General features: G+C 41.4%; 1 protein-coding gene across 25 annotated transcripts in view; it reads right to left on the reverse strand.

Moving 5' to 3' along the window:
* ank2b (ankyrin 2b, neuronal) overlaps positions 1-25,997 on the reverse strand; it is a 186,512-nt gene that overhangs the window by 19,274 nt on the left and 141,241 nt on the right. For 5 of the 25 annotated variants that reach the window (XM_037112339.1, XM_037112338.1, XM_037112335.1 and 2 more), the window contains 25 exons: positions 25,887-25,985; positions 24,449-24,521; positions 24,201-24,257; positions 22,133-22,274; positions 21,816-21,827; positions 20,810-20,894; positions 20,083-20,186; positions 19,586-19,624; positions 17,016-17,240; positions 14,597-14,695; positions 12,449-12,603; positions 12,139-12,350; positions 11,571-11,775; positions 11,376-11,472; positions 11,024-11,252; positions 10,758-10,883; positions 10,501-10,623; positions 9,825-9,857; positions 9,481-9,502; positions 2,469-7,070; positions 1,845-1,922; positions 1,578-1,709; positions 1,343-1,492; positions 1,005-1,239; positions 13-73 (listed from right to left, as the gene is read on the reverse strand). In XM_037112339.1, the coding sequence (XP_036968234.1) occupies positions 13-73; positions 1,005-1,239; positions 1,343-1,492; positions 1,578-1,709; positions 1,845-1,922; positions 2,469-7,070; positions 9,481-9,502; positions 9,825-9,857; positions 10,501-10,623; positions 10,758-10,883; positions 11,024-11,252; positions 11,376-11,472; positions 11,571-11,775; positions 12,139-12,350; positions 12,449-12,603; positions 14,597-14,695; positions 17,016-17,240; positions 19,586-19,624; positions 20,083-20,186; positions 20,810-20,894; positions 21,816-21,827; positions 22,133-22,274; positions 24,201-24,257; positions 24,449-24,521; positions 25,887-25,985 (7,395 nt within the window). The remainder of the gene's footprint in view (positions 1-12; positions 74-1,004; positions 1,240-1,342; positions 1,493-1,577; positions 1,710-1,844; positions 1,923-2,468; positions 7,071-9,480; positions 9,503-9,824; positions 9,858-10,500; positions 10,624-10,757; positions 10,884-11,023; positions 11,253-11,375; positions 11,473-11,570; positions 11,776-12,138; positions 12,351-12,448; positions 12,604-14,596; positions 14,696-17,015; positions 17,241-19,585; positions 19,625-20,082; positions 20,187-20,809; positions 20,895-21,815; positions 21,828-22,132; positions 22,275-24,200; positions 24,258-24,448; positions 24,522-25,886; positions 25,986-25,997) is intronic. The other 20 variants (XM_037112343.1, XM_037112342.1, XM_037112354.1 and 17 more) reach the window with 18 other exon arrangements.

Below are 25,997 nucleotides of genomic sequence, written 5' to 3' on the forward strand. Positions count from 1 at the left end.
GAAAGGACTTACTTGTTTAAAACTGCCTGTGTGTACCGTGTCTGTCAGTTCTTCATAAATTCTTTGTGATGAGCTGTGGAAAAAAAAGAGGTTTTCAATATTCAGCACAAAGTATGAAGAGTATCCCTTCATGTTATTATAATGTCTAAACTTAACATGTTCCATAAAACCAGTGATGATCACACAGTATGTATTAAAGGTGTCATTTATAAAAACAGTGGCCAAAAAGATATCTCCGAAACTATAGGCAGCAGCGGGACCACTAACTGTTGATTACTATCTTATTTGCTGTAGCTAACTGTGTGTGTAGTGACTAGTTGCTTTTAGCAAGTAGCTCAATGGGGAGCAGAGTAAGCCTGGACCACCACCTGAGATCACAGGCAACAGAACCATAACAAAGCTGGACACCAGACTGGGACTGAAAACAGGCTCCATCTGAGACTGACGGATGCCAGCTTAGACATCAGCGAAAATTTGTGAAAATGGTGTTTTTTGACAAGTTGAATAAGGTGTGGTCACTCATCCTAAATTCAGGAGGCATACGGTTGTATTTTTCTGTTTCCTTTCTTGACATCGAGTTAATTTTGCTTATTCATTTGACTAATTAGCGGACTAAACCTCAGTGCCAGGCTATCGCCTCTTCTCACTATGAGAATATCTCACTATCGGACCATCACCTCTTGTGTCATTTGTCAAATGTAATAATAATTATGAGATAGGATGGGCTGGGGCTAACTGGTTAGCATGCTAACTTCAGTAGACACCTCTACATCACATTACAAAGATGCCTTTGACAGAACAGTAATACTCTTATTTCACGTTCTGTTGCGAATGGTGATAAGGGCAGAAATCTATCAAAATGTTTTATTTTTTAAATTATAATCATTGAATGGAAATATTTGTAATGCATATTTTGAGTCATACATCACACCATCTAAAACGAACAGTGCTGACATCCGCAGGTATGTTTTTGAGCACATGTATGAATTTCCTGCGGAACTTACTATGTTGTCTCCATCTCTTTTTGTAGTTTCTCTTTCTGGGCATTTCTAAGAAGGCCTGTTGCTGTTGAATCTGTCTCTGATCTTCCCATTGTCTCATGAAGTGATGACAAGCTGGAGGACAGGTCCTCTGCTGACACCATGGGCACCTCTTGTCCTGAGCCTGGACTCCTGCGTGTGGCCTCTGTACGCCTGCCCGGCCTGGGGCTGTCAATGTCTTCATGAAGGGCAGAAAAACCTGATAGAGGATACAGTGCAAGAATATAGAAAATATGTATACTTTGGTTATTGGTCTTATACTATAAAAGCATAACAAAAACCTGAAAATCTGCATCACATACCTTCACTATGATCCAGTGCTATTGTCCGCTCTATTTCTGCATAGGTATGTGATGTTGTCTCGTCTTGAGTGGACTTGATTATCTTGGTTTCGATGAGGTGAACAATGTCCATTCGGTTGATCTTGGTCAGTCTTTTGATCAGTGTGGTTTCTGGCGACACAGAAAACAGACCTAAAACTTACATGTCAAAAAAAATATTTCACTCTGTGACATTCGTGCCCTACTCATCGCTTACCTGTGTCACTCTTCCCCTCCCTCTCTGCCCAGAGCCTCAAAAGGGCATGGCTTTGATCTTGAAGTGAGTTGGGGTTTTCAATCCTTATAAGGTTGATCCGCTCCTCACTGAAGTCCAGCTCTCGCGCCAACTCTGTGGAGGAGAATAAATCACAGTAATGATTTCGATGGCACAGTTATGCATTTGAAATGTTTGGCAGCAAACATTAAGTAATTATGTATCTTTTAAGTTTGCTACCTTGATCACTGCAGCTAACGTTTGACTCACCTGTCCAGCTGAAGCCCAGATGGTCAGCTATAATGGCCAACCGTTGCTCTTTTCTCTCTGCTTCATCCTGTGGATCTACTGTAAATACCACCAGACAGCCATGAGCGGTCAGAGCCGCAGAGTATACCAAATCAGACCACATTTACAAAAGGAATTGACAGAAATCTTCACTGGCTTCCTTGACAGATTTTTTTTCATTTTTGGAGGGGGGGGTAATTCATTACATTGAATCAAGAAACCTAAAACAAGTACATGAAATGCCTGCAAAGAATAGCCATGATAAACCTAGTGGTGGTACTATGATTAAGAAATGTACATTTCAATAACTAGAGGAGTATTAGCATTACATGCAATGGTTGAAATAATCTTTAGAACACTTTAGACACTAAGTTGTCTTCCCAAGTTCCATAAAGCCTTTAAGTCAATCTTGAGATTCTCAGCACACATAGAAGGAAAGATAGACGTCATTACAGACACAAACACAGCACAAGTGACACAGTCACATGGATTCTTCAACTACAATTGGGACTCAACTACAAGAGACAGAGAGGCAGCACCTTTACAGCTGCAGTGTACTAATGAGGCACAACAGATAGAGAATAGCCCCTTAAACTTGGGGGATACCTTGACTTTGATCTTTATCATCTGGGATTCGCTGCATCTGTGTCTCAACAGGGTCGTCCCACAGTGGTCTAATGGGAAAGACGTCTCCTGAGGGAGGGAACTGCATCTCAGGGAAAGTTTCTCTTTCTATTATTGATGGATCGATGAGACTGCTCTCATCATCCGAGTTGGCAGCTGCAGCCTCATGTTCTTTCTCTGTCTCTGCCTGCGCCAATCTTGCCACAAGTTTTGCGGCTTCATCACTTATCTCTTCAAAGAAATCAATGGACTGTTTGCATGGCTCACTTGTCTCTTTAGTGGGCGTTGTTGGCTGAGATGACTGACCGCTTTTGCCACGGACTGGCAATCTGGACTGGAAGCTTTTAGATTTTGCTGAATCAGCACTCTTTTTAGCGGATGGCTTGGTGGTCTCCCCCTCACAGAAGCTCTTGGCTTTGGAAGATGTCTTGGTTTTGGCATCCACAGAAGGACCTGCATCTGTCTCAGATTTTCTCCTTGAATCCTTTTTTACAGGAACCTTAAGCTTTTTGTCTTGGGTTGACTCGGCACGCTTGACACTAGAATCAGGCTTTAAAGTGCTAGCCTTGATGGGTATTCTAGATTTTGATTCGGAAGTGAAGGAGGCCTCTTTTTTAAGAGTTGCTGAAGAGGAGGTTGAATGAGATGGCGAGGGAATTGTGGATTTTCCCCGACCTTGAGCAGCAGACTTAGCTTGTGTTTTCACTGGAGTCTTTTTAACACTACTGGCAGAACTTTGTTTGGACTTGCCTGTTTGTTTGGGGGCTTCTATCACTGATTGAGGTTCCTCTGGAGAAGAGTCAGAGGACTCTTGGCCCTGCTCAGGATAAACTGATCTGGTGACTGTAGTTTCTGCTGTCTGTACATTCGTTATCATTTGGTCAGGGCAACTTGTGTCTAAATCTAAACAACCTTCATTTACATGTTTTTCTGTTTTAGTCTCTAGACCTTCAGGGGATGTCTGATCTTTCTTTGCAGATTTGGATGAAGCTGAAATGCCCATTTTAGGGATTTTACATTTGGAGGCATCAGCTTTCAAGGCTGGCTGGTCACATTCAGTTGGGGACTGAAGCTCAGCTGTTTCTTTTGATTTCTCAGTCTCCTCAGTCTTTACCTCTAGTGTTAGATTGAGGCCAACTTCGGGTTCTTCTGCTGATCTCACAACTTCCTGACTGGGCTCTTCTAAGAGAGGCTCCTCTAAAGGCTGTTCTCCTATCTGGAAAAAGGCAAAGCCACCCGCCTCTTCCTCATAGCTCCTCTTAGTCATATCAATAGCACCACTTCGGGTCATCTCAAAGAGTTTCCCCTCTTGGAATAGGAAGGGGTTGGGCTCACTGGTAGGAGTGCTCTCTTCTGTTGGTGTCCTACCAGGTGTTGTGTCTGGAGTTGCTTGGAGAGACTGACGATCTACTGCCAGATTCAGTATCTTTTGTTCCTCCTCTTTGACACGTGCTGCAAAAGCAGCATCATCCTCCCGCATGGTAGACCATGAGTCAGTGTCCACCCTTGCAGTGACACCTTTTGACTCAGTTCTGGGAGGTCCCAGTGCATCATCATCCTCTTCTGTATCATCATAGATACAGACCTCCGGTTTGAACATTTCTTTTGATCGACCTATGGAAGCAGTTGCAGCTTCTGGTGCTCCTGTATGCACCTTATGATCCTCTTTCACCTCATCTGTTACATTGCTACCTTGTTTTTGTGCACCAATCTTTTGATCGGTAACACCTAACTTTTGACCACCCTTGCCATCACTTTTGTTTTCTCTTGATTTCCTCAAACTCTCCTCCTTTTGCTCATCTGTTCTGTTTTCAGCGTTTGGTGTTCCAGCAGACTTTTTGGCAGTACTGTCTTTATCGGCAGATGGTGGGACTGTTTGTGCCTGTGCGGTTTCGAGTTTGGATTTTGAATGATGCTGGCCTGAGACAGACTGAGGTCCCTCTGAAGTGACACTGGCTGTTGTGTTCTTGACCTCTTTGCTGTGGGATCCATCATGCAAACCTGCTGAAAAAGGAGAGGGAGGTTGTACTTTAATATGGGGATCAACAAAAACAGCTAACTTTGAATCTTCAGCGGGTCTACTGAGCCCACATTCACTCTGCGAAAGCTTCCCTCTTGTGGGCTCTAATGTTTCATAGCTGTCATCCCCTATTTTGGCATCTGCTGAAGGGAACAAATCTTTTCTAGAGTTTTTTTTGCTCCTCGCGTCTTGTTCCATTTCATCAAATGTTTTAATTTTGGCTGCCATCTTAAACATCTCCTCCTCTGGAGTGAGTTTTCTCTTAGCTTCATAGCTGTCTGATGTATCCTCTTCTTCTGGATCTTCAGGGATGACAGCCGGTTTGGATGGAACAGAGAGGAATGTATGGTCAGGGGGTTTGGGGTTTACCTCATAACTTACCTCTTCAGAACTAGGAGTATCAGGGGAGAGGGGACTCTTACCAGAACTCGTCATCTGAGATGTCTGCTCACAACTGTCATCATCAGCACTAGCCTCATGGTCTCGAAGCAGCCTACCACGCAAAGCATCTTGGGGGAATTCTGTAGCTTTGCAGGGTTCTGGATGGCTAGATGGTTTACTAGGTGAGCCTAGAGCTGTTGGGAAGGACGGGTGGCTTTTTTGCTCTACAGGGCTGCTCTCTAAGGAGTCATGAGGGGGTGATTCCTCGGTTGGGCTAGGGTCAATTGAGTCTGGGGATTTATGGGAGGAGTTTTCTTCCATGAGAGGACTACCCTCTAGAGAGTCTCTGTGGCTTATTGTCAAAGAGTCATCAGCTAATGGACTGAGGGCATCTGAGTCTTGTTTTAAAGGCAGTTCTAAGCTTTCATGACGCTGAGATGACGATCTAGAGGCTGGAGAACCAACTAATGACAATGCTAGCTGACGATCAGGGCTCTCGTCATCGCTAAGAAAAGTCTCTATAGTCTCTGAAATTTGCTTTGTAAGCTTCTGAGGTTTAGATGGCTTAGACTCACTCCTCCTAACAGATATGGACTCACTTGTAGTGTGGTCATCTGCAGCCTCGCTGGAAGAGACAGGGAGGGTCAATTCTGTAGACAGTTGGTCACCAGCGGCCCTTATACCAGAGTCTCCAGACTTCTCTGTGTCTTTACTTTCTTTTTTGACCGTAGTGGCAGTTGCTGCCAAAGTTGTCAAGGTCTGCTGTCCAGTTTTGGGAGAAAGACACACACTCTCTGGGCTTGTGCCTGGAGTGGCTAGACCCTCATGTTTGTAACTGTCCTCAGAGCTCATATGAGGGGTTCCATCTCCAGAACTGGCACTTAGTGAGTCTGCTACACCCTCATGTTTTAAGCTGTCAGAGCTATCATCAAGGCCACCATTCCCAAAGTCTACAGTTTCAGTTAGCTCTGAATGGGCAGCAGCAACTGACTTGGTTTCTTTCTCTCTGTCTTGCTGGGTAGTCTCTTTCTTGCGAGGTTTGGAATCCAAAGATACTTCTCGTTCTTGGGAAACACGCGAGGCCATTGCTTTGGTTGTGGATTTTGACTGGGTGGTTTCAGATTTTGTGGTTTTCTCTGATCTTGGTGTGGTGGATGATTTTAACTCAAATAGCCCAGACTTTCTCTTTGAGGGGTCCTGCCCAGTTTGAAATGCTTGCATCAGCTCTTTAACTGACATAGTCTCTTCAAGTTTTTCAGATTCAGCTTTGGGGGACTTTGGAGGGCCCTGTTTTGATTTAGGGCTTTCTTTGGGTTTTGGAGAGGATTTGCCCATAACAGGCAATTGTGAAGGCTTGCTTCCGGTGACCTTTTTGCTCTTTTGCTCTGCCTCTACTTTCTGCTGTAAGGCTTTGACTTTGTCCTTTATTGACCCAATGGGGGTTTCTTCAACGACTGGGGATACAGGTGATGCTGGGGCAGGAGCTGCAGGCACACTTAGAAGGGCACCTGTGTCTGTTGATTCCTCTGCATGCCCCTGGTCTTTCCCCTTCCTCCTGACTGGCTTTTTAACATCTCCAGCAGCTGTTTTGTCCTGCACTTTGGTTAAAGCGGTTGGTTTTGCACTTCTGCGTAGCACAACATCAGTGAATTTTTCTTGGACGACTGGTTCTTTTTTAGCTTTCGTTTTGGAGCTCACAGGTGCATCCAGGAGGTATTCTTTCAGGTCACCACTGTCCTTTATGGCTTTAGGTCTGGGGGCTCCTCTGTTAGCTCTACTTTCACGTAAGACAGGCTCTTGCATTTCTAAGGCTGCCATCCTTTTGGCCTCCTCTACCTCACTGTCTGAGAGGAGAACCCACTCCTCAGCCATTCTAGCTGCTTTTGTTATCTTCTCTGCTGCCTCTCCCTCGTAAGTTCCACTCCTCAGTATTTCACTGACTTTCTCTAGGTCCTCTTTGACTTTCTCTAAGTCCTTCTCCATTATTTCTAATGGCTCTCCAGAAACATCCTCAGTCCCTTTCTCTAGACCACACCCTCCTAAAGAAGGGGATTTCTCTGTGGAGTCTGCAGTCAAGATGGCAGTCATTTTGATCAAATCTTGTTTCATCTCTGACACGTCGGATAGGAGGTCTGGTTCTCGGATCAGCTCTGATTTCAGGACTGATGTCTCCGTCTCTTCATCTTCCATATGGAAGAAGAACAAGTAAGGAGTAAAGAAAATCAAAAATTCAAATGAAAGGAGACAGACATTGGAGAATGTGGTCAGGACAAGATTGGAACACACTGCAGGGATCATAGGACAACAAATTCACATTGGGTTCTACATCAGGGTATTGGAGGAATTGGGCTTATACTTTCATGTCTCTGGGGAACTGTGGGGGAGCAAAGGCTAAATAATACCAATGGCAAATGATATGAGCAGGAAATAACTTGCTTATACACTCAGCACACCCACACTCACAAGACAAATCTATTGAACAAGACTGAAAGACATTTAAAAAAAAATATACCAACTATGAGGGACTATGAATGACTAGATAACCAAGAAACCAACAAATACAATGGAACAAGGGAAAACAAAGGAAACAAAGAAAGACCATCAAGACATCTCAAGATTGCTCAGAATGTCAAAAATGTCAATGTGACTTGAAAACAACTTAGAATACTAGTTGCTTCTGTCAAAGAAAGCCAGTGATAGTCTATACAACAAAAGATGATTTGTCATGCTTTTAATTCTGGACAAAGCAGATCATTCACTTTCACAAAATCAAAGGAGGATTGCTAAAATACAAGAAAAAACATCTTGCATGGAGGGGCAAAACTTTAAACTCCTTTTGCCCGCCGTTCAGGCTTATGCTTAACCTACACAAGTAACTCAAATGAAAACAAATAACTGTGTACAAAACCATAAGCAGATGGTATTGTGAGGGGACATTCCGACATAACCACACCAACAAAAAACAACAACAAATTAGCTGTTATTAACAAGACATTACATGTAACTATTCAGACATACAAGCACACGCATACACATTAATGTAAGGCAAGTTATTTCCATGCATAGCGAAGGGAAGTGCTGATGGAAAGGTTGCGGTAAAGAGTGAGTGGAAAGTTCTGCGTACTGATTGAGTTTACAGTTAGTGCAAAAGAGATGCTCATGATCAAGAGCTGCTTGCTAATATGTCTTCATTCAGTAATGTGGTGAGTTCTTGGTCCAGTTACACAAATACTGCCAATATACATTGTCAGTTATATCTACATCAAATATTCTGTACATATTATACATATTCCATTCCTCTTAAAAACACATACATGCGATTTAAGAGAATAACACATGACCCATATATGTACAGGCTAATTAAATTGCCCATGTAAATCTTATTTGCCATTTTCCATTTTAGCCATGTTCACATTACTACATGAACAAGGTTAGAAGGGTAGGAGGGGAAGGATTCAGAAAGCTTGCTTTGCCATTACACAAGAGGCATACAACTAGAGGGAATGCTAATATTCTTCAACCCTAATCTCTTGAAACTGTGTGCTTTTGCAATTGCTAGCACCCAGTTTCAGGAACTCTAAGAGCAAGTGCACATGGGTGTGAGCAACCAAGGTTGGGGAACTTTTACATCCCACAAGCAGGTTTCAATAATATTAATGATCTCTCATTAATATTTATGTTAATATTATATCAATATCAACAGTCTGTCATTGACCTAACCTCTACAAAGTCAGCCTTTATGTTACGGAAAGATGTGTTTTGATGCGCATTTAAATCTGTGCTATGAAAAAAAGTGAAATGTGTTGCAGTCACAATACGTGGCAAGATTTTTTTGATTTTGGAGAGGTATTATTGTGTACGAAACCACAACATATTTTTGGTGTCGTCTATGCAGCTTAAAAATGCGGGCATTTTAATTCCAAAACACGTAGCTAAAATATGTGACCTGGCTGCATGAACACAACCCCAGTTGCATCCATCCACCTACCTCAAGCTAATTTGGAGTCACTAAATGACCCTACAGGTTCAACATAATAAATAACGAAAGTGGCTGCCTGCTTCTGACCAGCAAAAAACTTAGAGGTCTTTGTCAAATAAACATCACCACAGTATGAATGAGCTCAATTTTTGAGTACATACGTAGATGGCAGCGTCTGACTCTTTCTCCACATGTCCGATCTCAAATTGTGAGGGGGACAGAGTTAAATTGAAGACATTGTGGCAGGTGTGAAATCAGAAAAAGAAAGTAAAGAGTGAAGTTAAGCCTCAGGAGAAACAGAACATAGATAGGGGGAGGTGCAGGAAAGAAATCTTTGTTTGACAAGACGAAAAAACATGAAGCTTAAAGGGCTTTGATTAGATGGATATGATCTACAGCTATGCTAAGGGCTTAAATGGCAGTGTCAGTGTGTCAGTCTGATTATTGCTCTGTTTAACTTCATTAGGCTAATCACCCATACAATATCAGTATTTTGTCATATTAGTTTGATTAATGAAGATAAGCACACATGCAATATCATTAAAGAATAGCAATATAATTTAGTATATTATTTTGTGGAATAAAGAAATTTAAATAGGAAAACAATGTCTTACATTTCTCTAGCATTCTGCTGGTCTGGAAAAAAAACATGGGAAATAGATCACCGTTAGTCTTCTTTCATCCACTGGATGTCTTGTTATTCTAACTACTATTACTACAACAACTGCTAGTTGATATAAAGAACACAATGGACAAACAGCAAACGACAGCAAAAATGAGCTATGCCACTGACAAATCACACACTAGTCTACTACAATAAACAAAATATATCTAAAATACAACATTTGACTACTTGTGAACACGTCTTTGATTTAGTCTTGATGACAAGGCAGTGGACAGGCTAGGCGAGCAGAGCTAGTTAGTAGAAGAGAGAGAGAGAAGCGGTGGCTGCTTTTACCTCTTCCTCTTGCTCTTGGTCTGAATCGGACTCCTTTTGGGAGCAAGAAGCAGCAAGAAGCAGAAAGATGTACAAATAGAAATGATAGCAACGTTAAAGAGGGAAAAAGTGACAGTGGACAATGTATGGTTACCATAGCAACGAAGACAACCAGTCAGTGTGATTTCTGGGAAAGCCGCGGTGATTGTTAAAAAAAAGCATTACAGGCAAAGATTTTCACGATAAAATAAGATTCATCTTTCACATGATTTCCTGAATCATACAAAATATGTTTCTTGCCTCTTGAACTAGCCATGGTATGCAGACTAGCCATCACACTGTGTGACTTATTGGAGGCTCACTGGGTAGAAAGTCAGTGTTCACAGTTGAGTAGCACGGCATTACTAATGTGCGATTTGAGATGCCAAACTTTAAATATAAGAAATAAGAATTTGCTACTAGAAATATTGCTTAGAATCTAATTAAGGTTATGTCTTGCAAAGGTATTACAACTGATAAGTTGGAGATTAGTATGTATTACAGCATTACAGGGGGAATAGGCTCAAGTTTGCAGTATGGTCCAGGTTATTGGAATGCTTTTCATGGTAAATTATAGCTGCAAACGCACAGTTTTACTTATAAGAACTAACAAGATACGCAACCTCTGTTGAGTCAAACAACAGTAGGGTGCCCTTACCTTGCAGTGTGATGGGAGGGTGATGTTAAGGTTGCATATGGCATTTTGGGTGAGTGACCTGTAGTTCCTGGGTTCTTTCATAAAGGACAGACGGCCACATGGCTCCTGAGTGTTGTCTCTGATCTGCAACAGCCAAGCAGTTCAGCAATAGTCAGGAAAAGTCTATCTTATATGCACACAATATGCAAGAAAATCAATACGGTGACTTATGGTTGAATATTGCTGCACATTACATATTTTAAAAAAATAGTTCTTACTTTGATGAAGAGTGCTAGTCTGTTTTCTTTAAAGGCAAAGAAGCTGAAGAGATGGTGCTGGCCACTTTTGGTAAGGGGAACAAGGTTTCCAAAGCAGTCTGCATAGATAGGTTTGCCTTCAAGTACCTTGGATATATAACAGGCAGGTGAGTACAAGGGCTAAATAACACATGGTAATGATAAAAAGTAATTGCATCCATTTTCAACCCAGCCTAACTGTTGAATATAGCATTTCAAAAAGTATATCCTATGCTCTCCTTCCTCACCTCCACGTCTCGGCTGCGGGCCACCTCAGTAAAGTTCTCCTGCTGCTCTAGGGTTTTGTCAATCTTGTCGTCTGTCATGCAGAAGCAGCGCAGTCGGGCCTCAATGGGATCGTGCGTCTTTGCGAAGATAACAAACTTGGCCATGTAAGGGACACAGATGATCTCTCGGTACACCTGAGTGGAGAAGTTGACAGATTCCTGGACTTGCCGACAGTCTATCAGCCAAAATCTAGAAAGCAGAGTGGGGTTGGGAAGAATCGGTGAGACTGAGTATTTGCTGGCTGCCTCATTTGAGTTAAATCAGACCAGTAATAGATTTACTTGGGTAACAACAAACTCTTTTTTGTGATACCTGGCAGATACATTGGTGGTGAAGGAGACACAGTCATTGATGAATGTTAATGGAGTGGTTCCGGTTATGTCTTCCCATTGAGCAGGCGTTGTTCCACCTACACATGGATGCAAAATATCCGATTGTTATATTAGACTGTGAGCATATGTCTTGCTGGTCTATTTGCAGGTTTTGTGTGTGTGTGTGCTCTCTAACCAGTGATACTACAAAGCAGTCGTAATGTGGGGGTGTCCCCTCCGAAGCCATTAAGGATTGGGTCGGAGTTGGTCTTGGGGACGGGGATGGTCATGGTAATGGGTTTGTGGAACTTCCTCCTGCGTGGCTCCAAAGTGACGATGGGACTGAAGGTGGCCTTGTTGCCCAGGATCTTCCTCACTACATCCACATTCACTGGCTGGGCCTGATGGAGTAAACAGAGAATATAATGACCTATATTCTTATTGTCAAGAAATCCTACACAGGTCATGCACAGGTTGGTCTTCTGACTGAAGGGTTAGGATTAGGGTTAGGGTTAGCTTGGTTAGGGTTTGCTGGAGTGTACTTTGTACCAGATTCTTCAGCTGACTCCAATCTGTGCAGTGTTTCCCAATAATTAACAAGACTCAGTTGGCCAACAATAGTCTAGTTTGCTAGAATATATGACATTTTAAAATAAATTACAGAAAAAGTAACTTTTCCATGAGATGCATCTGTAAATGTTCATTACAAGTGTACGAAAACTTTTGACCATGTCAACAGGTATACTGATGTTTTTGTCAATTACCTGTAGTCCGACCCTTATCCTCTTGGTGAGGGCCCCCTCGGGGAAAACCGCCTGCACTTGGGGCACAACAGTGCTGCTCAGGACGCCTCCTTCAGGACCAATAAGATTGCTGTCTTGCTTGATGCGAGACACCACAGCAAAGTATTGTGGGAAATCTCTCGTGATGATACGGCAAATGCGCTTCTTCTCCAGCTCCTCTGGCGTGTCCAGCTCTGGAAGAGGACGGCAGCAGAGAGTGACATGTGTCAGAGACAATAATGTAGGAGCAAACTGACAGGTTTTCTGCTGTTTTCCCCGCAGACGAACTGACCCTCATCCATGCCGTTGAGTATCTGGTTGAGCTCCTCCTGCGTGTGTTCACAGTGATGCTCCTTCCAGCTCTCTCCGGTCTCGCTCCTCAGTATTACCAGCTCCCTTTCCTTTCCCCGTAGCGCAGCGAAGTGGGGGATCTCCACAATTACAGGACTGGAGGGGGAGAGGCCAGGTAGTGTGAGTGAGTAAATACAGAATGTCATGGACGATAGCATAAAGTGTGTCTAAATGTCTCAAGGCATGTGTCTCTTTTTCAATTTCTTGGCTTTACATATGACACTGCTAGCATTAGCGTCTTACTGCTTATGCCAACAGCCTTTGAACCAATTGGTCAGAGGTGAATGTCCGTCCTAGCGGGTGTTCATCAATTTAGTCCACCAAACACAATCGAGGTGATAGTTAATAAATCATTTTTGAACAAGTAGAGACATGTAAACTATGTATTATTGACTGTTTTTGTGTGACTTCAATATTGATCAAGTTACTCTAGCTGCACTGGCACAATCCAGGCTGATCATTTAGTTTCGTTAACCTCGTATAACTGTGTTAATTCCTGTTGAACAGCAAGACAACTTGAATGAATGCGAGCTGCTGGTTGATTAAAAGTTTAAAAGGCTAATTATGAGCAATACATTTACAGGTAACATAGCTAGCATAGCAGAGAGGTGGATGATGCTGCAGGAGCACTTTGAATAAGTGGTTGAAGCTTTACTTTGGAGACTATTACTATAGTCACTGGTTACTTTTATATCTAACTATACTATACTATAGGGTCCTTCCTTACCAACTCACCCAGAATTCAAATTTCTTTCCAGTTCATGTCATGGATTTTCTCTGAATAAATAGATAAATAAATCAATAAACAGATAAAGTAAACTCCATTACCTTTTTGGGACCTTTCAAAAACATATTGCTGTACTCCAAATATTCTTTATGTTATGATGTAGGTGTAGATGTATAAATATTTGTACTGTGTTGACCTCAAGGTATTTTCATCAGCCTTTTTTCATTCATTCATTTTCATTTAACAATATATTAATCGTAGATCCTTAGTTACTCAGCTGAAATATATATATATATATATATTCATTATTTTTTTTAATATATCTTTTATGGTTGTTTTCCTTTTTTAATTTCCTTGAACTTCTACAACCTCCCAATTCATGGAGGTCCTAGGTGAGTCGGTGTGAAATGACCCTATATCAAGATTTATCAATACCCACAGGAGATGCATTTCCCCCTAGAGCACTGTCTTTGACTATAATAAATATTCAAGTATTTAACCATCATTTCAATACTTACCTGATGTGTAACAATCAAAACACACTAGCTACAACACATACTGTATCTATGAGAAGCATGCTACAAGTACAATCCAACATGGGACAAACTCAGCTATCAAAGCAGAGCTGTTGACATTTTCCATGTGATATTTACTGGGTTCTTTGGCCTGAAAGTGCATGATAGTATTTTACACTTTCCCTTAGATTTCACTTTCAAGTATGTTATTTGTCACCACAAGTGGCGGAAGGTAACATATGGATATCTAGAATGCATACAGTGTGATGGTGTCCATCAGTTAATTAGTTTCAGCTCAAAATGGTGGAAAAAACAGCAAAGCATTTTGTAGCAGCTTCGCAATTGTTTCTTAAATTAGTAATTTTCCTTATTTAATGATTCCCAATTTGCTATTAACACATGGCATCACCGGGGGACTTAGCCCGTCCGGTCAACTCAACTGTAGAACCACACCATACAGCTGAGTTTCATCTGTTTCCCTCGCAACTCACAGGCCAAAAAACCATTTAAAACTTGCACAAAAATAATGATTAAAAAAAAAAATGTCTAGGACACATTTATTCACAATATGGGAAGCCTAAAAACAGAAGCACAGAAACGGAAAAAGGCTGAGCAGCAGAGGGGGATTAAAGAAAGGAAGCAACAGCAAGTAATGTCCCGGCAATGTGATGTCTAGATGGTCATGAGTGTCAGAAGAAGTGGGGTACAAGACAGTGGTGCAAGCACGACAGGACAAGAATGTCTGGACAAAATAAATATCAAAAGGAGGGGGGTTAATGGAGGAAAACACTGAGACTGGCATCCATGGATTGTTTCATATGCAAAACCGTTTATTATCCAACCCTACCCAAGGAATTTTGTCCCCGGCGGGCCGAGCTGGAGGATTCTGCTAACCAAACTCTCGCCCTCATTAAGAGGTGGAGGGGCACTGGGGAGGTGGAGTTTACTGTGTGATCCATACGCAGCAGTGAGGAAGAAAGAGCACACACAATGTTTCGGTTGGGTGGAGTGGGGGTGACTTTTTAGCTGCATGACTACAGAGGCCAAACGTGCTCAAAATGAAATAAAGGAATAAAGAAGAGAACAGAAAATTAACAATTGTAAGAGTGAATATATACATAACGTATAAAATAAACACAAAAGTAGAAGCTCATTATTGGGAAATGTTTCTTTCCTCCTGCTTCTTTTTCTTTATTACTGTCAGTTTTACTCAGTTCCAGTAGTCTTTTTTTTTCAGCTTATGCAATCGTTGCTTTCGCCTGAATAAGCATCGAGCCTACGATGCTGTGGAAAAAAATTTAAATAAAGGAATTTTTCAAATAAAAACTGCAACAATGAAATCAGACTTATTAATGATGTTGGAGGATTGCTGGTTTGAACCGTGGTTCTGGCTGAACGTTTACTTTTATTTGGGAAAGATATTGAACGAGATGGCTGTTCCATCGGCGTTCAGATGGATGTGTGAGTGGACAAGCATAGATTACCACATGGTGCTTTGGATAAAAAGCCTCCTGTTGCTCCTGTGTTTATGTTTGAATGGGTCCATAACTGTAAAGTGTTTTTACTGGACCAGAAAAGTCCATTTACCGTATACTACAATAATGAACTGAAATATAAAAATGTGCTGTATTACTTCACAAATCCATGGTCCTATAGATAATTCTGTATTTATCCATACAGTTACTTAAACGGATATCTTATTAAATGCATTTATTTTGTATTCTAATTCATTCATTCATTTTTGCAGTTTCACATATGTTGAAGAAAAAATGAAAAAACGAAAAAAAACAAAAAGTGATAATTTACACTGATAATCAGACTGATCATCTAGTTAAAATCAGGCAGGTTTTGCAGAGTGAAATACTCAGACATTTCATATACACAGTAATAAAAGACGACATATTCAGTAGCTTTGGTCAGGGAGAACCTACATCATGTCAGTGGTGGAGGTGATGGATAAATGGACAGAGAACTTATATACTGCAAACTTAACCGGAATGCAGATATAGATATGTTTATATTTTACTTTGTCAAACATTCTAAGGCACATATCAAACCAATCATGGTGCAATATTTTTGCAGGTGGAGTTAATAAGAAAGGCTTTTGTCATCGGGGGTTAGGGGTAAGGTTAAAAAAAGAGTTCGACTGCAGCTTTTATGAAAGAAAACAGGGCATGCTGAAGAGCAAAGATTTACAGATCCCTGGCGCTGGGAGAAAGCGAGAGCAGATACACAAACAGTTTTAGTAAGGCAGAGGCAGAGGATAAATTAATCTGAAAGAAAAGGGGCAGCAAGTTGAAAGCATCTTATCAAATGGAATACAAATCAGTGTAATAGCACGACCGAATGTAGACGTAGCTACAGACACTATATCATCAAATACAGAACCTTTTTATCCTGTTTTACTCATGATTCCTCTCTCTTCCCTCTTACACTAGAGATGCATCTCTAACAAATACACTTAGCAAATTCTATTTTCCCATTTAATTTGAAAGGTTATATGGGCACATTCAAATGTGAGTAGAAATACTCTGCAGGTAGACCAGCACACAACATTTTCAGAGCTACCATTAAATGTATAGTCATTAATGCCAATCCAACAGACTTTTTGTCAGATTCAGTGTATATCTCTGTTTGGGCTGCTAGCTGTCAGTTCTGTGTGCGCGCTGAAAAAAAAAAGGGCTCTTCATACTCACCCCCGGCTCTGTAAATGGGTAACAAAAGAAAGTAAAGATACAGTCATTTCAGCCAATCAGCAGCAAGGGGGGGGGGGGGGGGGGTTGTGCTTGTGCACCAGACGGGGAGCTGTGGGAATGCCATAAAGGGAGCATTTGGACTGGTTGCGAAGTAACTCCGCCATGTGTGATGAAAGGTGGCAGAACACAGCCAAAAAAGAGAAGGTCAGAAAAACAAAAATCGAAGCTTCTCAAAGGATGAAACACCTCTGAGTGTTGAAAGGGCTGCAGCCAGATGCAGAGGCAGCTGGTGGGCAGTTTTAGTGTCGCTGTGTTTTTTTAGGGACGGTGTTTCTGATGGGTCTGTTTGTTTGGCCACAAATCCAAATATTGACAGTCTTTCCCCAGAATCAATGACTATACCTTTAACAAGCAATGAATCAAAAAATATTACATCTTCATGTAATATCAATACATTTACGTGCTGTCTGCACTTTTTGCTACCTCTCTATTATTCCTTTCCTCTGAATCCTGAATGTCTGTAACTCTGAAGACATTCATTCATTTCATCATCCATCCCTGAAGCCTTACCCGAGAAACTGGGCTCCAGACGGCCCCACCTCGATGAGCCTGCTGGCCAGGCCCTCGCCCTCGACCATCGGGGGCATGGTGGCCAGACGGTGTCTCTTCACCAGCCGGCACGTCACCCGTGTGGGCGCGCTGCACTTCCTGGGTGGGATGATGATGCGCAGGCCGTTGTGCCGGCAACCACGCATGGCTCCGCCCCTGGCATCCACCATGAAGCTGACCAGAAAGCTGATGCCAAAGAGGAGATGTTTCCACAAATTAAACACTTTCATCATTGATTCCATTAAGTGAAGAGAGCATAGACACCAAAGCTACTTAGTTGATTGTTTGCTGACTAAATTTGGTCATATCAATAGAGGAAGCGGGGGCAGATCCGGTGCGGTTCTGATCCGCTTCCGGAGGTAGTATCAGAAGCCCTTTGCACACAGAGAAGTGTGTCATTTCATACAGTACACCGGCGCAAGAAGTGTGACAGCACACACCATGACGTTGAGATCTGTGTGGTTTTTTTAATATATTTCCCAGGTTTCTACCTGTAAATCTAAACATGTATCCGCCGACCATTTCTAATCATATGGATGCAGTTATAATGACTCTTCGACACATTTCTGCTGGAAAAACAGCGTCTGTCCGCAGTTGATTGCAGTGATTATGTGCCGCGATTCAGAGCAAAAAAACTTCAACTCTGTCTTTGACTTTGTCTCCCTTCACTATTGTGTTCTTGTAGTTAAGGTCTCTGGCAACTTTGTATATGTATTTGCTGATGGTGATTATGTACTTATCTGATTCTTTGTCACCTTCCAGGATGCATGGTAGGTCAGGATCTCAATCACAACACATTATAGCGGCATCCATATGATTATGAACCATCGCGGTTTACATACATTTAGATTAAAAGGTGGACACCGAGTGAAACGCGTTGGAAAAACACGCAGGTTGTCTGTTGGAGTGTGAACAAAAATAGGTGGCGTCTGTGTGAAAAGGGCTTGTGAAACCTTTGCTAAACATTGTCACCTGTGGCCAGTAGTGGTACTTACATGATAGTGAAGGCTAAAATGCTATGGTATGGTTATATCCAGACTTACCAGTGATAATAAACTCAGTGAACGACTCATTACTGTCAGCTTAACAGCATTATCGAGGCTAAGCTACTGAAAATTAGCTAATGTTAGCCATCATATGCCACTGGTCAAAGTAATACTGGACTTAACTTGTAATTTACTGTATGTATATATCTAAAAAGTCAGTCTTTACTACTGCTACTGTTGCTCATCATATTTTATCGGCCATGCAGAGTGATTTACCGGGGCCATTTTGTTGATTTGGCATCTATTTTCTCAGCACTGAATGGACAAAAGATTAACAGTTCTGTCTCCATGAAGCCTGTCCAGTTGCACTTTGACTGCAGAACTTCAGACTTCTGGACCTCACTCCCATGCAAAGTGGCAAATACAGCATGGATCAGACATCTCAATGAGTGGGGGTGTGTGCAAGTGCGATGAGGTGACTTTACAATTTGACACCGTACTCAGTTCTAATGTGATCTTTGCCCTGGCTTCAGTAAAGCAACTACACAGTTTTTAAAACACACGGAGACATAGAAAAACATGTGTTATTGAGTTCAGCAACACAAACGAACAAGTAACTGTTAGGAGACAAAGGGCCCTATTTCGACGATCTATGGTCTAGCATCTTTGGAGGATAATACGGCCGCGAAGTGAGGCGCAGTGAGGGGTGTGTGCAACTCTCTGTGGATCAGGCGGGACGGGTCATAAAAATAATCATCCTGATAAAATAACTTGTGGGCTGAGAGGCCTGAAATACATCCTTAATGAGGAAAATAGCAATGACACCACCGACAGCTCACACACAGTCCAGATTCTTAGAGTAAGATAGTTTGGAGTGAAGCAGCTGTCTTGATAAATCCTGACGTCCTTTCTTTGGAGAGTTTCCTCTTCAGCTTTAAGTTTTACTGCTAAATTGTGCCATGATGTTTGTTGCAGTGTCATTACTGCGTGCATGGCAATGTTTAACATAACTGCAGGCGGGGGAGGCATAGGTGGGCGAGTACACTACGCCGAGCATATGATGGAGCCCAGAGACTTATGTCCTCCATCGCTGAAACATACCTCAGTGGTTTACTTCAGTCTAGGAAGAATATGAAAGTTCTCCTGTATATTTTTTGCAATAATTTGCAATGCGATCATGTTTTATATAAGAGTTGTTTTGGGTATGTTAGTGGAAATGCACAATTCACAAGACATCGTATGAAATCAACAAACACATCCTCAACTTTCACCACCTCTTTTAGCCCAGACATCCGCAAGTTAGGGTTTGTTTTCCTCAACTTGCCCATGTGGAGACGTAAACTCTGGGACTCTAGGTGTGATTTTCTGACAATTTAAGACAGATCCAAATGATCTGACACATTGTGAGAAAAATGAAATTGAGAGGCAATGTCTGTTGAGGATAGTGACACATACACCTCTCCAGCAGGAGAGCACACTGTGAGGGGAGGAAGAGAATGATGACGATGAGGAGGACAGTGATTTAACCAAGGTGCAGAAGGTCACCTGCTGTGGTCTCCATGATCAGGGCACGGAGAGGAATGGCTAAAAACAACAACCACATCAGACAGAAAGGAATCAAAAGTCAAGCAGAAAAAACTGAGTAAAAGAGGAACCAAGAGAAGGCGAACAGAGCAGACATGACACCATCAGACTAAGGGAAAGAGGCAATTTGTTGCGAGCTCTAGGGACATAATGGATAATTGAAACACTGGTTTTAAATGAAAGCAAATTAACTAATTAAGAAACGCCATAATTGAACATAATTAAGTATTTGAAACAAAGCAGCTCAGCTATCAGGACCTTGATAATAATTGGTTAACTGTTCATGAAAATTCATTCATTTAGAAGAATAGGTGTGTGTATTTGTATTCAGGTTGTTTGTGCATTTAATCCTGAGCCCACGTACTGTGTGTTCAACATGTGTAGGGTGTAACTGTATCTTTACTGCCTTATTTTGTACTTAACAACCAATACGTTCTCTCCAGTCTGACAGAACCTACCCAGAGTGAATGGGGCTGGAGGATAAAGCCACGTTGTCGAGGTTCTCTGTGCCCCAACTCAGTCGGTACGAATCCCTCTCGTTCTCTCTAGCAAGTGACGTAACCTGGAATCAGAGAAGATGTTAAAGGAAAAGAGGTGACAGGTTGCTCTACGTAATAGAATACCGATAAAGACTGTATCAGGCAAAACAGGGTAAAGATTCATCATTAAAAAATTCGAGATCTTTCAGATGACAACAAGCGCAAGACATTTTCAAAAATAAATACATAATCATACGAATCAGTGGTCAAATAGGTAGTCAGATTATTAGTACTAATATAATTATATAGTCCATTACCAAAGTTTTACATGAAGGCCATATTAATAACATTCTTATGTAGACAAATCACTTTTTATTTTTTAATAAATAAAAAGAAGAATAAATAGATCTTTTTAATCTTTATTAGTGGTTTGATTTATGAGAGATCTTTGTTTCTTATGTTTGGAGTTTAAAACCTTTAACTTCCCAGTTCTCAGTAACAATAGCCATCAAACAAATAATGAAATGTAGTGGAGTAAAAAAATAAGAAAAAAATCAATATTTCCCTCTGAACAACAGTGAGGCATTGAGTTATATAAATTACATTACAAGTACATCAAAGTGGTGCTCCAGCACACAACTTGAACAAATGTTACTTTCCGTCACCGCAGTGACTATTAGCTAGTGGCTGTGACTATATACTGTACCTGACAGTTGAGCAGCTCATCCATCATGCCTTCATGTTTAGGGGAGTAGTAGCTGTGGTGGGTTGGTGTGAAGGACCTGTCTGAACTGGAACAGAGAAGAAAACAGTCAGCACAAAACCACACAGGGACACTGCCAAAATAAAAGACTGACAGCACTGGGGCTAGCATTGTCTCACATACTTCTTACTTCATACATTTAACATAATACACTAAATTTATCTTACCAGTATAAGAATCTTGGACTCACATACAGCACTGTACTGACGTAACAATGTACTTAAACGTACTGCGAGGAACTTTAAAGTGGTTTAAAAAGGCATCAGTTTCACACTGATGCCTCTGTATGACCTACATAAGCAAACAAAACCATTAGTGAGATGATTGGCTATTAGAGCTTTCCTTAATATCTGTCACCAAGTCAGATTCCTTTTTATCCAGGTGGGGTTAGTCATGAAATTAAAACTCAACACTATATGCAAAAAATGAAAGTCTGTTGTTGCAGCTTCGTACAAAGCTAAACATGCTAACATACTCACACTGAAAATGTTAGCACGGTCATTAAATTAGTTTCGCATGTTGGCATGCTAGCATTTGTTAAATAGCAGTCAACACAGTGGAGTGTTTTGCAGGTATTTGGTCATAAAACAAAGATTTAGACACATTTTAAGTTTTGGCATGATGATGGAGCCACATATATGAAAAAAAAGGGGGGCACCAAAGTCATTAGGATTCATCCTCTGTAGACAATATATGTCTGTATAAAGTGTCACATCTGGGACAAAAGGGATGGACAGAGTACTAAAAAAACAATGCCATCCCTGGAGTTGATGTTTAGCGTTGACAAGAAACTCAAAATATGATTTAGATCATACTTAAATATCTAGTTTAACAAGGCAGGAGACACTGTGACCTGTGTCACCGGTCCCATGTAGACTGTTAAGACAGGTTAAATTCAACAGCGCTGAAGATTTAAAAGTCCAGACACTTGGCTAGCATCAGCACATACCTTTGCATTCGACTATGCAGGCATGACAAGGAAGACCAACGATGAAGTATGAGCAGGAGAGGTTGCAAAACACACACATACATATACAAACACAGGTGGTTAGTTGGTGAGTTTGTTGTCCTCGGCAGGAAAGGTGTCATAAATACAAACAGTTACAGACACAGCAACACAGCCCTATCGGTCAATTGACAGGATAAAGGTCAGTAAAAGGAGGAAGATCAAGATTGAAACACGGCTGGGCTTTTTTTTTTTTTTTTTTTAATCATGTAATTGTTGTCTGCTTGCTTGTTGGTTACATGTGACGGAGTTTGACGTACCTGTCAATGCGTCCCCCCTCCAGGCTGAAGCGCAGGTAGTTCATTCCGTCCAGGTACTGTCCCGGCAGGGAGTCGTCTCCCAGCTCCCTGAGGTCCTCGGCCCGCAGATACTCCCCTCCGTCACCTGTCATCGTGTCATCGCCTTTGGGAGAGCAGACAGAGAGTGAGCTTACGAAATGAGGTTTTTCGGTCGGATCACTATTGATGGATATGAACCTTCGCATCACGTGATCTAAATGAATATTGCACAGTAAAGCAAAAACAAGCAATTAGTCTCAAAGTAAATAGTGTCATCTGTATCATAGCAAAGCTCTACTGCTGTTCCACTACTGTACAGCAGGGGTGCAGATTCACCTGGGCCAAAATGTTCTGTATCAGCATAATGCCGTTTTTCCATTACATCTGCCTGCCTGGCTCTACGCCGTTTGACCAGGACAAGACTTCCACCACCACAAATGGTCTACTTGCTTGAAAGTGTGTCTCTAACCAATGACACGCTTGTCTCGATCCCCGCAGTACTATCGAAGAGTCGCCCCTAACAAACTGGCTCTGCTAATTCAGTTACAATCACGTTTCATTTACTGTTAAGTCTGCACAGTAAAAGCCCCCCTTTATTTAGTAATCTAAAAGCTTTCATTGTGAAGTGGCAACGGTAACTAAACATGACTCCTTGGTAAAACACAGCACATGTTTGAAAGTACATCAAGCATGACGAGAGAAACTAAAGAGATTCAGTTTAAAAGCTACAAAAGTACAGAGAGCTGAACTTTAAATGTATTTTAAAAACATCTTTCTCTCAGGTTTTCTGCACAGACACGAGTTTAGTATCGATTCAAGTGAGCAGCGGAAGTAATGATGGAAAAAAACAAATCAACACTGCCAGAGTTTGACTTTGCGCTGCCAACGGTGCTGATGGAAAAACGGCAATAGTCAGAAGGTGTTTTGTGGCACATTAACACTCTCGGGCATATGTGAGTCTGAAGAAGAGTATTTCGAACTGGGTTGACATCTTGCAACAGACACTCGGGTGATTAAAGTAGTCATCCGATGATTTAAAGCCAGAGGGATTTGTTAACATTTAAATTGAAGCAGATGTAGTTGCCTTTGGCCCAGGTCTGGCAGATAGTATTATGCTAGGCCAGCATAAAAAGTGAAATAAACATACTGCAGATAGACACAGATGTTCTGGTGCCATTAGTATACAGGCAACCTGGAGGAGGAAGAGCGTATGAAGATAGAGCAAATTATAGTTGACTCAGTTTCCCTAACTGTGTCCTCAAAGCAGGCCACTGCGATATTATACAATACACTGACGATGCGTATAAATTGCTAGGATTCCTAAGTTGCCCTCAACTAGCCTTCACAAAAAACATTTTTGGGCTGTCACATCCAAATCATTTTGTTTTTTGCTAGGACCCACTTGCACCTAACGGACCAGAACCTAAGTTTAGCTTAGCAGCTTCCAAGGGAGTTAGCATTTCCCAATGTGAGATTGTTAGGTTTTGTTATGGTTTTTGTCAACATTTATTTTTTCACTCAACACTTCGAGAAAGTCCAAAAGAAACTGCCCCTTTCTGTCCCTGTTACCCCCCTTGTTGTTTGTAATATTTTTGACATGTTCATTAGCAAGCTTTCCATGTGTTGGAAGATATATTTATGAATTTTGGACAAAGTCGGGTAAGCTGTTTCCCCACTGCTTCATGCTAGCTAGCATAAACATGTCATGACACTAGCAACCTATGCAACTTTGAACTATATGATGGGGCTATTATGGATCTTCAGTTCAAATTCAGAAATTAAGTACGTAAATACATTTCCCAAAAGTTTCCTTAGATTTAAGGAAATAAAGTGTATTGATGCTTTAAGCCAAACATGATTTTCTTATGAGACCGTCATGAGGCAAACCGTCTTGGCTCTCCACAACTTTGGCTACTCTCTGTGCATCACCGGTCTCAAAACATCACATTAAAGTTAGTATTGTAGCTTTCATTCGTCATGCTTAACACACAGCCCCACTCCTGGAAAAATCCGAACAGCAAGTCGTCACACAAAGCACCGTGCTGAATACCTTCCTCCTCGTCCATCGAGTCGTCTGATATAGCGTCATCATCAATGCATCTCAGTGCTGTGGGTTTGATAGCACAGTCACTCACTACCTCTTAAAACCTACTAATGCCAGACTTCAAACTGGCCTTAAAAGGAAGACAGAAGCATGTAACACAATTTGAGCTTAAAATACCACTAAGGTATCTCTTTCCATTCGAGGGCTATGCTGTCGGTTGATGTTGACAGGCCTAAGTGTAAAACATGACTCACCCTCTTCATCAGAGACATCCAGCACTTCAGTCATGGTCTCTGGCACGTTCAGCTTGTGTTTCTCTGTCACAGTCTGGCAGCACGGGAGGAAAAAGATCCCATTAGACTCATTTTCACACCACACTCAGCTGTCTGTCCACTCAGTAGACCTGGCTGAAACCAATGTAGCATAATACGACAGCAGTGCAACATATACTATCTTCATGCAGGTTATAATGTTCAGCTTTTGTCCAAACAGTTGTCAGTTTGCATTATACTGAGATGTTTATCCAACATGTACTCTCACTAACATAAAAAGGGTGGACATTTCAATCTGTCACTTGCAACTAACAAATTAACAAATTTCCCCGTCTGCGGGACATTAAAGGATTTCTGATTCTGATTCTGAACAGAAAGGTAATTGTACGTTAATTAGCTCCAAACACGAGTTCTTAGTATTTGTATGGAAATGGAAATTTAAAAAATAATAACAAATCCAAAGAAATGTATTTGGTCAACAGATGTGATCCAGAACCAGAATTTCTACAATTTAGTTGAACTTTTTTCTAGACACCTGTGTTTTGTTTGGACCTGCAATTCATTAAAAATCTCAAAACTTTTCATTCAAATACATTTCTGTTAAGTCATCATCTATTCACTGACGCCTCCAACTTCTTAGTAAGGTGACCAACTCCTGTCACTGTGCCCTGCTGTGAACGGCATAAAATCATATCACTATTGCGCACAGAATGATGGATGCAGCCAGTTATTTTGACTTCTTTAGTAAAACAAAAACACTTTGCTGCACCAAGAATTCTGGGTGCTGTAGTATTAAACCACATTTCTGCTAGCATGAGCAACCACCAGCGTCAACAAACTTTGCTATTGCCACTTGAAATACTGTTGAAATAATGCTTATAGGAAAATAAAGGTCCTGTGTGCTAAAGAACATTCACATCTTAGCTAACGTTAGCATGGTCTTTGAACGGTGGTCAATTTGATCAAAATAGCTATGACGGAATGACGGAAATTTGAATTTTTCTTGACATTCCACACAAGAATTACTAATTGTTCGACGTGTGTGACTTTTGTGAAGTTTGCTAACGTTAGCATTGGCCACCATATGCTACTGATCATACCAAAGAAAGGCTGTATCACCAGAATTTCTGTGTGGATTTAACTGAAAATAGGTGTGTTATCTTCCTAATGAGTTTCGCTGTTGATTTGCAAGGGAATATGGATTTGGGAATAATGTGTTAGATCACCTTTCACTTACACAGCGTTGCTTTAAACTAAATGTTTCGGAACAATCGTTTATCACATGACGTCTTATGACATTTCCATTCCGCTACAGATTCTTGCTGTCTCTAACATGATATTGCACATCAGCATGTGACAGGAAATCAATTTGATGTTTTTAAAAATGTCATTTGTTAAATGTTATAGGTGTGTGACATACCGTAGTGGTGGTAATGATCTCCTCTGTGACGACCCTCAGCGTGTCCACCACAGAGATGTAGCCCAGCCTCCGAGCAATACCCAGAGCAGTGTTACCATTCTGGACAAGAAC

This window comes from Acanthopagrus latus, chromosome 10 (assembly GCF_904848185.1).
Source record: "Acanthopagrus latus isolate v.2019 chromosome 10, fAcaLat1.1, whole genome shotgun sequence".
Taxonomy (NCBI): Eukaryota; Metazoa; Chordata; class Actinopteri; order Spariformes; family Sparidae; genus Acanthopagrus; species Acanthopagrus latus.